A 15,098-nucleotide genomic window follows, 5' to 3' on the forward strand; every position below is an offset into this window, starting at 1 on the left:
AAGTTTATGGGTCAGGTGTGAAAATTGTTGTGCAAATTGAAGCTGAACTCAACATGGAATTTATCAGTGAAGTTTATTACAGATAAAAGTGAATCAGGATATTTCTGTTCAAACTAATTTATGAGAGTGAATTAACCTGGGGGTCTTAGTGGAAAGGTGGGTGCGGCGATGTGCATCAAATTTGGGTGCATTTTCAGCCTTTTTTGGTATAACTTTGGGTACGATTTTCAGACAAACTGGTTTAGAAAAGTGGTGTTTTTTTGTTTTTTCAAATCCCCCAATCTGGAAAAAATGCAGATTCTTCAGCAAAATTTGTGAAACTTTCAGCAAAATTTGCAAATTGTTTCCAGACTTTTTAACAGAATAAATTTGTGGATCTCTTGTTTTTTGTCAATTTGGTATATTTTTGGGGTATGGTTTCAAAAGCCCAGCCACACAACCCTGTCCACACTAGAAACATTTACTGGTAGGGATACATGAACATTTATGACAGGCTTTTAGTTAAATACTTAATTAAACACGTTAATGGGATACACAGTCATTTTACCAGCAAAATAGACTTCCATTTGACATCTTTAATAAAAACCAAACCTGGAAGGACTTAAGAAAGTTTGTTTGAAATTAAAAGAACAAAGAAATCAACCTTAAAGCTGGTGCTTTTATTGTGCATTGTGTGCTCTCATTTGAAATACATGGTGCCTTGTGGACAATTAATAAAATTGGGTATTGCAGCAAAAGGACTCATAAAAAATGAAACAGTAGTTGTGATTGACTTCATTTTTTCACAGGCGACTATTAATTATGACTTTTATAGAAACTTTCAAGAATGGGAAAATTGAACTTGGTTCTTACATAAATATTGATTCTTTGCTCTATTGCACTTTTTTTACTCACCCTGTACTAATCTTTCAGGCATGAGTGATAATTCTATAGAATTACAATCCAGGTCTTTATCCCTGTTCTATGATCATCTATGTGCAATGCTGTTGAACAGTGTAATTCAAATTATACATTCAAAGATTGTGTGCACCCATTGCTATGGTAATTAATCCAGTTACATAACTACTTCAAAAATAGAACATTTCCATAAAAAGTAGATTAGAATTTCTTTTCCATAAAATTTTAGCTTTTACTGTCAGATGTCCCCTTTTAATTTTGAGCCAAACAACTGAGGTAAAGCAAAGAAAATTGGAATTAACTACCAGCGCCGATGATACCAATGCATGTCACTCCGTCGGTTGTGCTAGAGTAACGATTCTTTGATGTGTGCATGACCGTCCTGCACACCATGTACATACTGTGTTATGAACATTGCATATGTGTTCAACTAATGTTTCCATCGTAAATGTTTAAGGTTGTGCTAGGGTACGATTCTTTGATGTGTGTATGACTGTCCTGAACACCATGTACATACTGTGTTATGAACACCGCGTATGCGTTCAACTAATGTTTCCATCATTCAAAATCTCAGATTTTGACAAAACTACATCACTTAGTCTTTGATTTGTGCAGGATATGTTAGATTACTACAATACATATAATACAATCGTGTAAAAAACAGAATTTTGACAAATTTTGAGGGTCTTCTCCTCAATCTCCTAAACAGGTGGTGTAGATTTCAAATGAAGTCACCCATTCAGGTAACCCCATTTGAAATTGACACTCCATGTGAAGAAGATTAAGGCCATATATTCCATAGGGGTATATAGATTTCAACTGGAATTATGGCACACATGCAATTTATTTGAATGTGTTCTAGTTTATTTAATAATAAATGAAGAAAATCAAGTTCAAATTTAGTAACAGAGTCTGCTTTTTTTTTCAAAACAATGACTTACCTATTCTATCACAATATCGATGCTGGTCTTACATTTTGGATGTTGAAATGGCTGTAATAGGCCTAATAGAAAATTGCCAATTGCTAGAGGGCAGCCTGTGGTTCTTTGACTTCAAGCAGGTGGTGGCGGATGCGATCTCGCCATTTTTGACGTCGCCATTGGATTAACACATAATCATGAAAGTCTATATGTGTTATGTGGTGTCCAAGCAAAATTATGTTATTCTAAAACCGTTGGGGTTCGACAAAGTACCCCACTGTAAGTATGTTAATTTTCCATTTGTATTTTGCTAACTGTCTATTTTGAATGGGGCTGTGAGCCCTGTATCTTTGTCAGCCTCGTACGTCATGTGTTGCGTGTCCTATACCGCCGGACTTCAAGCTCAGCAGGAACAACACTAAAGATGAACCCCAAAAGGGTAGGCAGTGCACAATTTATTAAAATCTCATTATAAGTGTCAAGTTTCCAAGGAAAATTCTGTTAAGACAAAATGTTTTTCTACACAAGATCCAGATAGGGGAGGCTAGTTTGGTTGTCATCTTTGGATTTTAAAACAAAGGACCATTTTCATAATTTTTTGTCCCAAGAACCACCGGCCCATAGAGGAAGAACTACAAGTGTATGTATCTCGCATGCTTGAAATAAGACAGGCCCTTAGGCCAAAAATCCGAAAAGTGAAAATCACTGCAGGTCCATTAATACAATACCTTGTGGGCCTAAGGGATTATTTTCACCTAAGTCGGCAAGGTGGACTTGATGCTGACGTCATCAATGCCATATCACCCTGTTGTTGATATGCGAGTCTAAAGTCTTATGATAGTGTCATATATAGACCAGTAACATTTGATTTCAAAAGTAAAGGGCTTGTGTTATTTGAGCCCTGCTTACTTCACAACTAACAAGCTTAAAAAACATCACTGTCAAGCAAAAGTAATTCTTTTTCCTGATTTAGATTTTCTTTATTGTTCCTTCACCCACTGAAAGCATGTAAACTACCATAATATACTGACATTTGTAGAGTTTTATATAAATGTTAACTTTAAAATGTAACATCAAATATTATGGCTACAATATTGCAAGAGCAAACATCTACTTTTTATTCTGAGTGCATAAACAAAGAAAAAAATGGGTAAGGTGTGAGTCTGAATAGATTGTAAAACTGTGATATATGGAATTTTAGGAATACTTAAAAAACCAGATAAACTTTTTATGCTTATCATTACACTGTGTGGTTAACAAGTATTTGCAATTAAAAATTTATCATCTTCAGTCAGCAGTTAGCACCAAATTATCTTGCTATATAGACACATTGATGACTTTACTATTTTGAAGTTCTCTTATGTTCGTATAAATTGATATGATAGTAAAGAAAGTTAGGGATTGAAGGCACACTGAAAATGGTGCTATTCTTGAGCTGCATTTGTAATAATAATCCAGTATCATTGATAATCAAGATGTCCACATGTATCCAGTGTTTGTTTTTATGACAATACAGGTGACAGTAAATTGATTGAACATCTGTCATGATAACGATACAAGTCCACTATACAATGGATGAGTATTAGTTCTTGTACAAATAAACAGGTTGAGGTCATTCTTGATATCACTGGATTGTTTCTTTGCTGTTGTGCAGTTCATATATAATTCTTTAGTGATCACAGGAACACTTGACTGCATGGGTTATTTTGCTACATAGTTGCTTGCTTGCAAACATACTTGGTGAAGCCCCGCCATACACAGTTTGAAATATATTACATCCATATTGAAGGCTCACTGCATTTGTTAACTGTGAAGGCTCACTGCATACACAGTACAATTTGGACATTTGACTTTATTAGCTTTTGTTGATCGAAGACCAGCAATTATCTCTGCTGTAGATTATAAAGGAGTTGACGTTATACACTATAAATATTACGGCAGTATTACATAGACTATTATAGCACTCTGCTTGCACAAGATCAAAATATTCAGGGCCTATTAAGTTTCAGTAAATGACTATATCATTATTCACATGTTGGTTAAATATTGGCCCGTTTTGGAAGCAGAAATTTGATTTGTACATACAATAGGTTATATCTGTAAAACTACTTGGCAGAAACACTGGATTACAGAGTCTCCTACATCACATGCAAAACAAAACAAAAAACCCAGAACATTTTAAAATTAAAAGCAAGCTTACAATTTTAATCAATTAAAAGAGATACCTAAAGTACCTCACCAGCAAACATTTGTTCATTACTCCCTATATTCCCTCTAGAGCTGCTATCTGGCATACGCTACAATATTTCGTACAAAACGTATTTTCGTCATTTCAAAATTTTTAACAAAGGTTAAAAAACAAATAAACATTACTGTGAATGTGTTTTATCAGTTCATAAGCTTGCAAACAATAGTCAACTTTCTGAAGACATGGACCACCAGTACAATGCCACAGACGATATTAGTTTCATTTTGTCATTATGCACGATAAAACACTTCAGTAGTGCCACAATGTCATGAAAGTTGAATATTGGATGGAACTCACAGAATTGTTTCAGTGGAAGAATAAGTCACCAGCACCATACAAAAATAACGCAAGGATGGACGAGGTATTGGATTCAAATTGCAACTTGCACGTTTAGTACTGGGGAAGGGGGAGCGAGGGAGGGTACTACAAATAGTATAGCCATTCTACAAGTCATAAAATAATTTATAGTGCACACTTTTCTACACACTTACTTAGCTCAACTGAAGTTTTCCAATTGATAAAACTTTTGTCTATAATAAACTTACAACTACACTTTATCAATAACTTATCATGGTCACATTATCCCAGTAAAGAAATCATAGCAATGGTTTCCATGGCAACAATGTCAGCAATTTTTAATATTGACATAATTTACACAACATTTCAGACTATCATTATTAACATCGTACAACATAGATACTTTTTCTTTTTTTATGAAAACAAATAAACCTGAAGATAAAAATGTGAAGAAAAAACAGAAAAATAACAAATCCAGTGCATAGTGATTGGGGATGCATTAGCAAGCTTAAACTTCTAGTTGGTTTTTTTACGGGTGAACAAATGTTGGCGACTTTTCATATAAACCTGAGATATCCTTAGAGCAAATTCCTTTTATTAACAATGCAAAAAAGTTGATTGATCATAATATCCATTAAACACCTCCCATCTTGATAAAACAAATCAGCAAGGTTTTATTGATGTATTTATCTATAAGATAAAAATAAGAAGTAAAAGGATTTGCACCAGCCCCCCTCCAAGGCACTAGACACCCACACAAAAACAAGCAAAAATAGACAGATCAAATTGTTATGGGTACAGGTAGGTATATAAGAAGGTGAGGTTGGGGAAGATGGCATACTACAATATGAACACAACCAAATTTGACTTCCATTAAATGTACATTTACATTTTCTTAAATATATAAGTTGAATCAAGTTTTTGTCCAATTATTGTGAACTTTTATCATCATTTGGGGATTTCATGATTACTATTGAAATAAGTTACTTTACATTGTTAAAAAGATTTTTGATTTTTAGAATTTTTTTTTGTACAAAAAAGTAAAGATTTCAAAAGATTTATTGATTTTGTGTTTAAAACAATGCTGTCCAATGCATTAAAACCAACCACTGGAATTGGTTTGTGAATACGTTTAGGATTATTTGTCTTATCTTTATCTGTAAATATATTACAATATATTTTACTAAGAGCAAATCTACTATAATGAGATATGTAAAAGCTGTCAACTATAAGGGCCACCACTGGCTTTTCTCTCTTAGCTACATGACAGTTTTCTTTCAAATAATGTGCATCTTATTGTAGTCGTCTATTGACTGGTAGCATCTTATCCACCCGATATCATGGGGTGTGGCATCCATGACGATAAACTTGGTAGGCACAGCTTATGAATACATGGCGATCATAAGGTACTGTTGAAACAAAAGAAAAGGAATAAATGAGGTTAATATTGATGCAATATGAAAGAACTTGAAAGGATGAGCAACTGCTGTTACCTACATAATTGACAGATTGGTGTAGCAGGTGTAAAAGGAGAGTCTAACCAGAGTCATCCCAAGATGAGAGGACAAAGTAAAGCACCTGCACAGGTGTCATCACTGATCAGAAAATGTTGCTTATGATTTGCTCGTCACTGCATTCACACAATTGACCAACCTGTCTCGCAACTCATTTTCTGGACCCCTTCTGATGGGACACCAAATAGAGGCAGAAGGCCACTTCAATACCCTGACACCATCAAGTGTGATATTGGCCTACAACCATCAGAGATTCAACAACTGATGAAAGACAGAAGACTTTGGGCACAGCATACTTCTGATGATGATGATGACAGGCTTCATGATCACAAAGTTGTGGGTACAATCCTCAGCAGTGCATTGCTGCTCTTAACTCAGGTGTGTAAATCACACCATTACATGGTGGGAATGTAAACAGACTTACTATGCCTGAGTTGTGGGGATACCCTGATAGCATAATACTGAGCAGCCTTACCACAAAGCTTTGATGGCTGCACCCCCATCACACCATTACATGGTGGGAATGTAAACAGACTTACTATGCCTGAGTCGTGGGGATACCCTGATAGCATTATACTGAGCAGCCTTACCACAAAGCTTTGATGGCTGCACCCCCATCACACCATTACATGGTGGGAATGTAAACAGACTTACTATGCCTGAGTTGTGGCCAATTCCCTGATAGCATTATACTCAGGTGGTGGTTGGCCTCAACCCTCCAGAATTCATTCCAGTATTATCAAGGCTCACAATTTTATATGCTTCACATCTATCTAAAAATAATGCAAATAAAACTCACCTTATCCAGGTTAAACTGGGCTTCATTACCACTCTTGTTTTCATTGAAGGTGGCTGCAAGGATGGAAAATTACAAAACTATCAGTTAATTTTTATACATAAAAACATCACAATAAAGTCTCACTCTGACATATAAAGCCATAATGTACGATCTTATCATATGGAATTGGTTAATTTTTTCAACATATTTGTTTAAGCATGTCCCAACCTGCACCTATATGGAATAATTCAAATTTGTTGTGTTTGTAGATCAACAAAGCAAAGTACGACATAAAGTCATATTATGAATTTATGTCCTCCCATAGAACTGAATGTTAAACGGCCAAAATAACCATTGGAGTTTCTTTCACTTTACCTTGTTTTTTCAGCTTAAAATGGACAGAAACCCTTCCCAACAGTTGAGTATAAAATAACAAATTAAAAATGTGAAGGAAATCGTACAATATTGGGTTAAAATTGTAAAAACAAAGAGGCAATATTGAGAAGGTACTTACTGAACATGTGTTTAAGCTTGATAGCAGATGCAATGAAGTTATCAAATGTAATCTGTGACTCCTTGTCAGCATAACGCAGCACCATGGCTCCAAACGTCTTCTGGCTCAGCTTGTAACCTTATAACAAAATAACAATATATTGTAAACCAGACACATAAATAAAGGATTAAATATCACTATGATAATGATATTGGTCCACAAAAAAACCTATGAGACCCACTAATTTCGCTGATCAAAGTATAGAAAAATCTGTCTAAAATAAACCATCATTGGAAAGGGTCAAACACTTAATGAAAGACATGACCTTAATCTTCCACACAAAAGAGTGTAAATTTCAAATGGAGCTGGGGGACTCCATTTGAAATCTACACTCCCTGTGTGGAAGAGTAAGATAATGCCTTCCATAGGGTGTATGGATTTCAAATGGAATAGCCCAATGTTTCACACCTTGCCCAGCATCATTTCAACTTGTCTAGTTTTTTGTCAGATTTCAATCTTACTCAAGGAATTACATGACAAATGTAAAATGTTGGTACAAGGCTCAAATTTATAAAGAGCCAATGTTTGCAACTTGTCCACTGTCCAGGGCATTTATAAGTTCTCCAAGCTTCCAAAGGAAGGACAAGAATCAAATTTGAGCCCTTGTATAGCATCTCATTCTTTCTAATTTGTCCTAAATTATGTGAACTTGACTGGGCTCAAATCACATTTTCAGCAATTGTAAATTGATACACAAAACAAAATAATCTTTCTACAGATACAGATACACCTACCAGTGGCAGCTACTTCCCCCTGATGTGTCTCCCCCCACCCCCAGTGAGATGTTGGCCACCCTTATATGTAAGATTTTTAGGCCTTTTTTGTACTTGTTACCACCTTTTCATCAAATCCCCTCCTTGAAAGTTGCCTTGCCCACTTCCCCCTCTGAAAAAGCCATGGCTATGCCACTGACACTTACCAACGGCACGGAGAGCAGAACGCAGCTCATAGGCATTGAAAGTTCCAGAACCATCCTTGTCATACTTCTTAAAGACTTTCTGTAATGAGAAAACAAGATTATGCTGGTCAATCGGGTGCAATCTCATTAAATTTATCAACATCAAGGGTAAGGATTACAGAAATATAGTTCAACCATACTTGAAACATCTTTACCTCAAAATTTCACCAAAACATCTGATAAAACCAGCGATTTCAACTTCACTTTACCAAGTGGCATTGTTTGAATCATTTTCCTAAATACTGACCAACTTTGAGAAATTTGCATCAAAAATTGTCGCTCATTTCCTGATATTCGCCCAAATTGCTAATATTTTTGGTGAAGTTGGTCATAATTCAAAAAAATTAAATTACAGTTTCTAGATATTTTTATCTAGTTTTTAAAAAATTAGAAAAAAAATGTTTGGCCAAAGAATTTTTTAGTTACATTGACCGAAAAAATTTGTGCCAAAAAACATTTTTTTGGATTTTCTAAAAAAATGAGCATTTTGGCCCAAATTTGATCTCACAGATGAATTTATCAAGTCTTTGCCATTCTAAATATGTATACTTTTATATACTTTAGACCAATAATTTAGGTATGAGGCCCGAATGTTTCAATAATTCCAGGGTATTTAGTAAAGATTTACATTGCTTCCTCTTGTGTTTAAGTATTATGTTCAATGCATTGTTCTCATCATGTCCTTTGAACTGTCCTTTGTGTGTGTGAAAGTATTAGATCCCACTGGCTACTGACCTTCCAGGTACCGATGTCCCTCCACAATTCCAAGAATTCCTCAAAGCCAAGTTTGCCAGAGCGATCATCCTGGTAGAAAATAATGGTCAAGGAATCATCACATTCATATAGGCCTACTTAATAGTGACCACATTAGAGAACATCACACACTCATGTATCCATGCTACATATTGCTACTGTCAACATGGATTGGGAAATCTTCAATCTGCCTTTATTCCTCCATGCTAGTTTGCAGGGTTATAGCTAGCACAAGTATTTCAGGTATATTTCAGGTATATTTTATTAAATGTCATAGCAGTATTAAAACACTGAATTGCGACACAATTTACAATTTATAAACATCAAAATTTACACATTAGTTAATACAACATAAAAATATATATCTATGTACAATTTCAAAGTAATATATTACTACATCAAAAAAACATATTTAAAAGAAAAAGGAATTATAAAAACACAATTTAAATCAAATTCATAAAAAGTCAAAGAGGTAAGAGTAGTGCACTGGTAGGGAGCTCAATTATTGCACACAAAAAACTTTCATATTGATTGAAGTTGAGTGCCGGCTAATTTTACTATCCAATTAGAGGGCTGGCTTGGGGTACAATCTTTTTAGCAAACACAAGGGATCTGGGAATAGGCTAGGGGTATACCCCCAAAAATGTTTTTGGTTTTTTACTCTTTTTATGATAAATAAAACATTTGTCGGTTACCCCCGACCGGCACCGACCACGACCAGCGTGGCTAGCAGGGTTATCCCTGCTAGTTTGTCCGTTTGTCAGGTATTTTATACAATAATCAAGTAATTCTTCCAAGAAATCAATTTATAAAAATTGAAAATTAATCAACTTACTATCTATCTATTACAAGGCAACTAAAGTTACAATGAATAAGCAGTTTTGAGATGGCAAAAGGTTCTTGAATTAACTTATGCAGGGAGTATTCTTGGCAGCATCTGGTAGAGGGTTCCATGACTTACAGGCCAAGGTGGAAAAACCCTTTGTAAGTGGCTAATCTCAACCAGTAATGAACTGGTTGCATTATCAACCAGACTCAAATTTCAGGGAAGCCACCAAGGCCATTGCCTGTTTTTGGGTGGTTTTTTTTTCAGTTCTGGCCTTGGTACCCCAACATCAAGGAATTCTTCATCACTTGTTGGCCTTAGTGCCCTTTTTTGTCTTTGCTTAGCTGCCTTGAAAATGGATGCCCCCAAAAATTTAATTTTGAGGCCTGTTACCAACTCAATCAAAAATCAGTGGTTTTAGATCAGGGGGCTCTCAATCCTGATTGGAATACAATCCCTAGTCCCCTACCCTCCCACACCTAAACCCTAAACACCCCTCATTTAGTCAGGTCACTTGCAACTCCTCAATATTATGGTCCTTGTCACTCCTTATTCATTGGGAGAGAGTATTGTGCTGTCAAGCTTTCAAGACATCTATGGACAGGCCTTGCATATAGATATAGATTTCTGGTGGGTGACTTGGCAATAACTATTGAGCTCTTTCCCAAATAATTGAGTATACACAGTATTTAATATTAAATCCTGTAACAATGATAAAGGATACGTCACTCATTGCAACCATACTCTTGCATGACTCCAGAGTGAAGCCAGATCCCTTCAGTTCTGGAAAAATAAGAATAAAACCATGTATTAGAATCAACATAAAGGTGAATCATCCCTAGGCTCTCAATCCAATCTTGTGGGAGAAAAGGGCTCACTTATCCAAGTTTACCAGCTGCTTTATCCACGTTTAATACCTACTTATCCAGGTTAACAGCTACTTTATCCAAGTTAAACATCTATTTAGCCTGGCTTTAACAGCTATTTTGAGTGCAAAAAAAGACAATTTATTTTTAGCATGAAATGAAATGGGATATTATAGGATTTATAGCTATTTTGAAAGTGAAAAACACTTTAATTTTAACATGAAATGAAAAGGGATTTAGATGGAGGCTGTGGGTTATTATTTATGAATTAACATGTATTTATTTTAAATGCAACTTGCATGAATATTCATATTTACAATCCAAAAAGAATTTTAGAAATAATTCCATCCAAATCAAGAGAACTATTATATCACAATTGCTTACTTTCCTCATTGTGAATTGCGGACAACTTTCTCATATTATCTCATGTTTTAAACAAACAGAATTCACTAAGTTGGGAATGGCTCATTGATATATATTCCATTCACAACAATCTAAAGGATACTTTTGAATATTCATGCAAGCTACCACAGCTAAGGAAAACATATCACTAAATGAGTGTTTTGTCTCCTTTAATATGAAGGCAAATGATTATTTATATAGCTACCTATGATGCAATGGACTGCAATTTTACCTTTATCAACTATATACAGTGCTACAAATTTAATGACTGCTTTAATTTCACTACAAATAGATCTATAATTTAGAGTTACAAAGCTACAAACTGTTTACAAAATCTAGTGCTACAGCTAACAATCACTTCACACTTTATGCTATATAATGACAAACTAACAGTGCAGTTTATTTACAGCTGATACTCTCATACCACAAGCAACAGTTCCATGACTTGCATATCAAAATGGTATGATACAGAACTTCTCCAATAAAGTGGTCAAACCTAACCTTAATACAGATATATGTGCGTGTCCACCCATATTGTTATAGTTCATATATTAAACCATAGTGATATCCAGGTTTGGATAGTTGAAGTGACAGAGGCGTAGTGCATGTTATCTGATTGTAGGGCAGGCAACCAGTACCATACCAACTGGGAAAGCAGGGGTTGGGGGACAAAAATACCAAGACAAAATTGTTGAAAATTTGCAATGTGCACCCTCATTTAGTTGGGTTTGTTATAGGCCAAAATTAGCCAAATTTTGGGCCACTTTAGTATTAAAATTGCATTTTTTTGTGAAAGCACACAGCCTGACCTGGTAAAATCATTCTGGGACCAGGTCAGTGGGATGATTTTGCAATTGACCTCTCCCCTCACCGGAAATTTTGCCTAGTATACCACTGCAGGCGAAGATTGTGGGGCATTGAGGCTGATTAAGGACACTGGAAATGTTTCAATGGATATTTTCAAATGTAAAATTTTGAAGGGGAGCGTGCAACGCTGATGTCCCTATACATGATGCTACGCCTCTGTGTAATGAGATTAGCAATACGCAGTCTACATATCTGCCCTTCCGTGATAAAACACAATATCTGCTGTTATTTACTTGTCGATACTTTTTTTGTATGGGAGGGCAGGCAGGTACACAAAATGTTCAAGTGCCTTACCCTTTTGATACACAAGAACATTTTGTGTATTGAATGTTATTTAATTTACTAACTTTACACTTTGCAAGGGATGCATTAAGTCTACACGATAAGACCATGAGGCGAGCGAAAGAGTCACATTGAACAATATAACGCAACATGAGAAATGACATGAGTGAATCTATATAAAACATCAGTTTTATTAACAAGTTATTTAAAACTGCAAAAATGTTATTATTAGAGTGAAATGTAGTTTATGGGGTACAAAACATGATCTGTGTCAGTATAACGGAAACTACACTACAAAAACATGTTACAAGATGCTTGCTTGACACCATAGCATTTGGCTGCTGAGCATGTAAGATGTTCGCTAAAAAATCACGGAACAAACAAATAAAAGATGAGTTGAATTAATGACTAAAACAAAGTGAATATACTCTACAGGTTACTGGAAGTACTCAACAGGGACATTGAGAAAGTTAAACACACGATTCAAGTGTTAACACTCAGACATAGACAAGAAAGATGCCAGCTACATGAACATATAAGACAAAATGCAGGAAAAAAACATTTGAAAATGATGTGAGTGTCGTGAGTAGACACAAACACAGCTGGTTCAAATATTCTAACACTTCTTCTTTGCTTGTTTATAGAAGTAATCTGCACTGCACCATCTTGAGGCTAGGAACTTGTATCTTTCCAATGCAATAAATAAAGTAAATGTACTTGGCGGCCCATTTTGCATCTCATCAGGTTCTTATGCTATGCAGATTGTATAAACAGCAGACAAAGAACACTCATGGCAGAAGCCTGCGGAAAAAATGTGCCTGTGCATGGTCTTACAGCTACTAGTCTAACACATTGCAAACTGTTTTACTGCATGACAAATTACATACATCACTGCAATCATTTCTAACTACTACATTACTAAGAGCTACAAATATAGCACAGCATTTGACATAATATAAGTGTATTTTCATAGCCCATGTATTAGTGTCTCACCAACTTTGTTCGAGTCTTAGGAGGTAGATGAGTGCGCGTCAATCAATCGGAATGTACGGACGATGAGTGAATTTGTTTTATGAGGCGGTGCAGGCCCGCAGTTATATAGTAGGACATGCAGGTAGTAATGTACGTGGATGGTAAAATTTGTTTGTTTTGGAAATCGGCGGAAGTAGAACCAGTGATGATATAGGAAAAGAGAAAACCAACATGCGTTAGTGTATCAACAAATCTGCAAATATTACATAACATGTGGAAACATTTTTTCTGTCAAGATTGATCAAGCACTACTTTGTAAGTGCAAGGTTGTACTGTGCATTGTAGAGCTCAGAAAATAGTACAATGTCATAGAATAGTTGACTTGAAAAAGTGACAATCAATAAAGGAAGCCAAAAGTTTTAAATAATCACATATGATCAAATATTTTAGGCTCCGAAACAAGTCAATTACATAAAAGAACCAAGATTAAAATGGTCATGTGTTAAATTCATTAGATGCCTTTAATGAGGTCAATGTATTTATGAGTCAGACTTGTATAATCATAAAAACATCCCTAGCATGTATGGCATCCCTATCTGAGCTCAACAGATCATAAAACTAAGTGCAGTAGTAATATGCCAACATACAATCATGGCACAATCTACAAAATCACAATATATTTACTCGTTAACAAATCTTATTTCTCTTTGGATAACCCTAAAAATACATTTGAAAACAATTTAAATTTTCTATAATAATATTATATATTTTAGTCATAAATCTGTTTTAGAATTAGAATCATTTGACACAAATAAATAACATTTTAAAACTTTTTTTTACCATTACAGATCATGATGATTATATCACACATAATATGCAAATGTTGCAAATAAAAACCTTCAAAAAAGTTTGATTTTTCTTGAGATAATTATGGGTGTTAAGTTTTGTGAATCATTTCGTCTTACTCTGAACTCAAAGATATGCCAATCATTTGCTGTTACAAATATAATCTAATTAAATAATTGCACAATTCAATTGTTGCTAGTTGAATTCTTTAACAAAATGTATCTTGCTTGCTTTATATATGTGGTTGAAAAATATATACATATTTCCCAGTAAACGATGCCCCAGATGTTAACAATATAACTGCAACAAATTACCAATATCATATAAATAAAGTAGACATTTTTGTGCCAGGTCAATGTTCACCTATTTGTTCATCTTTTAGCTAGCAGGCAAATTGAATATAGAAGAAACAAATATCTGATGTGTAGACATACAAAATGCATGTAGACAGTTCATCATTTTGAATTGTGAACCCAGAAATGTGAAATATCAACTGCACAAAAATTACCACTTAGTTAAAATTGTACATTTTTACTTGCAAAATATCACTTAAAATCTTTGGAGTTTTTGTCTTATCGCATCTCAATCAATAGTTACATGCTAAAAGTCATGTATGCAAGCCTTTCTAGCAATAGGAGCAAAAGATTTGAATTCAGCCTTAAAACCTATACTAATCATAGCCAAATACTTCCGATTCAGAAAAGCTACATTTGTTAGCACTGTTAGAAGATATGGAAAATGAACTATTACAATTTATTGAGCCATTACAGACTTTCATTAATGTTCTAAATGCACACTCCTGCACCAAGCAAATGAAGCATTGCCATATGATAATTGCACTGCCACAAAAAGAACATGTGCTTATATGCTATTTTAGCTCTGCAAAACTGTGCATGCTCAGTATGCGTTTCAATTCCCAAGAGCTCAATATTGCTCATTTGCTCATCAATATTGTTCTTGTGCCATGTGAGCAAATAATTATCAAAACCTGATCTGCTAACTTAAAAGCAGGTAAGCATTGCATTCAATCGTAATAACTTTTCAACAGCTTATTTAATTTGCTACTGCAAGCCATAGCTTTTTCCTAATGGCAATGTCTATTCTAAAGTTCAAAAGCTA

The 15,098-nt window shown here is 34.9% G+C and overlaps 1 protein-coding gene across 7 annotated transcripts in view; it reads right to left on the reverse strand.

Moving 5' to 3' along the window:
* Positions 1-2,772: 2,772 nt before the first annotated feature.
* The window catches only part of LOC140152602 (calpain-9-like), a 58,839-nt gene continuing 46,513 nt past the window's right edge, over positions 2,773-15,098 (reverse strand). For 4 of the 7 annotated variants that reach the window (XM_072175014.1, XM_072175008.1, XM_072175012.1 and 1 more), the window contains 7 exons: positions 13,155-13,169; positions 10,469-10,527; positions 8,901-8,969; positions 8,127-8,205; positions 7,169-7,285; positions 6,676-6,728; positions 2,773-5,771 (listed from right to left, as the gene is read on the reverse strand). In XM_072175014.1, the coding sequence (XP_072031115.1) occupies positions 5,745-5,771; positions 6,676-6,728; positions 7,169-7,285; positions 8,127-8,205; positions 8,901-8,969; positions 10,469-10,527; positions 13,155-13,169 (419 nt within the window). In that variant the 3' untranslated portion in view covers positions 2,773-5,744. The remainder of the gene's footprint in view (positions 5,772-6,675; positions 6,729-7,168; positions 7,286-8,126; positions 8,206-8,900; positions 8,970-10,468; positions 10,528-13,154; positions 13,170-15,098) is intronic. The other 3 variants (XM_072175015.1, XM_072175010.1, XM_072175013.1) reach the window with 1 other exon arrangement.

Source organism: Amphiura filiformis, chromosome 5, assembly GCF_039555335.1.
Source record: "Amphiura filiformis chromosome 5, Afil_fr2py, whole genome shotgun sequence".
NCBI classification, from domain to species: Eukaryota; Metazoa; Echinodermata; class Ophiuroidea; order Amphilepidida; family Amphiuridae; genus Amphiura; species Amphiura filiformis.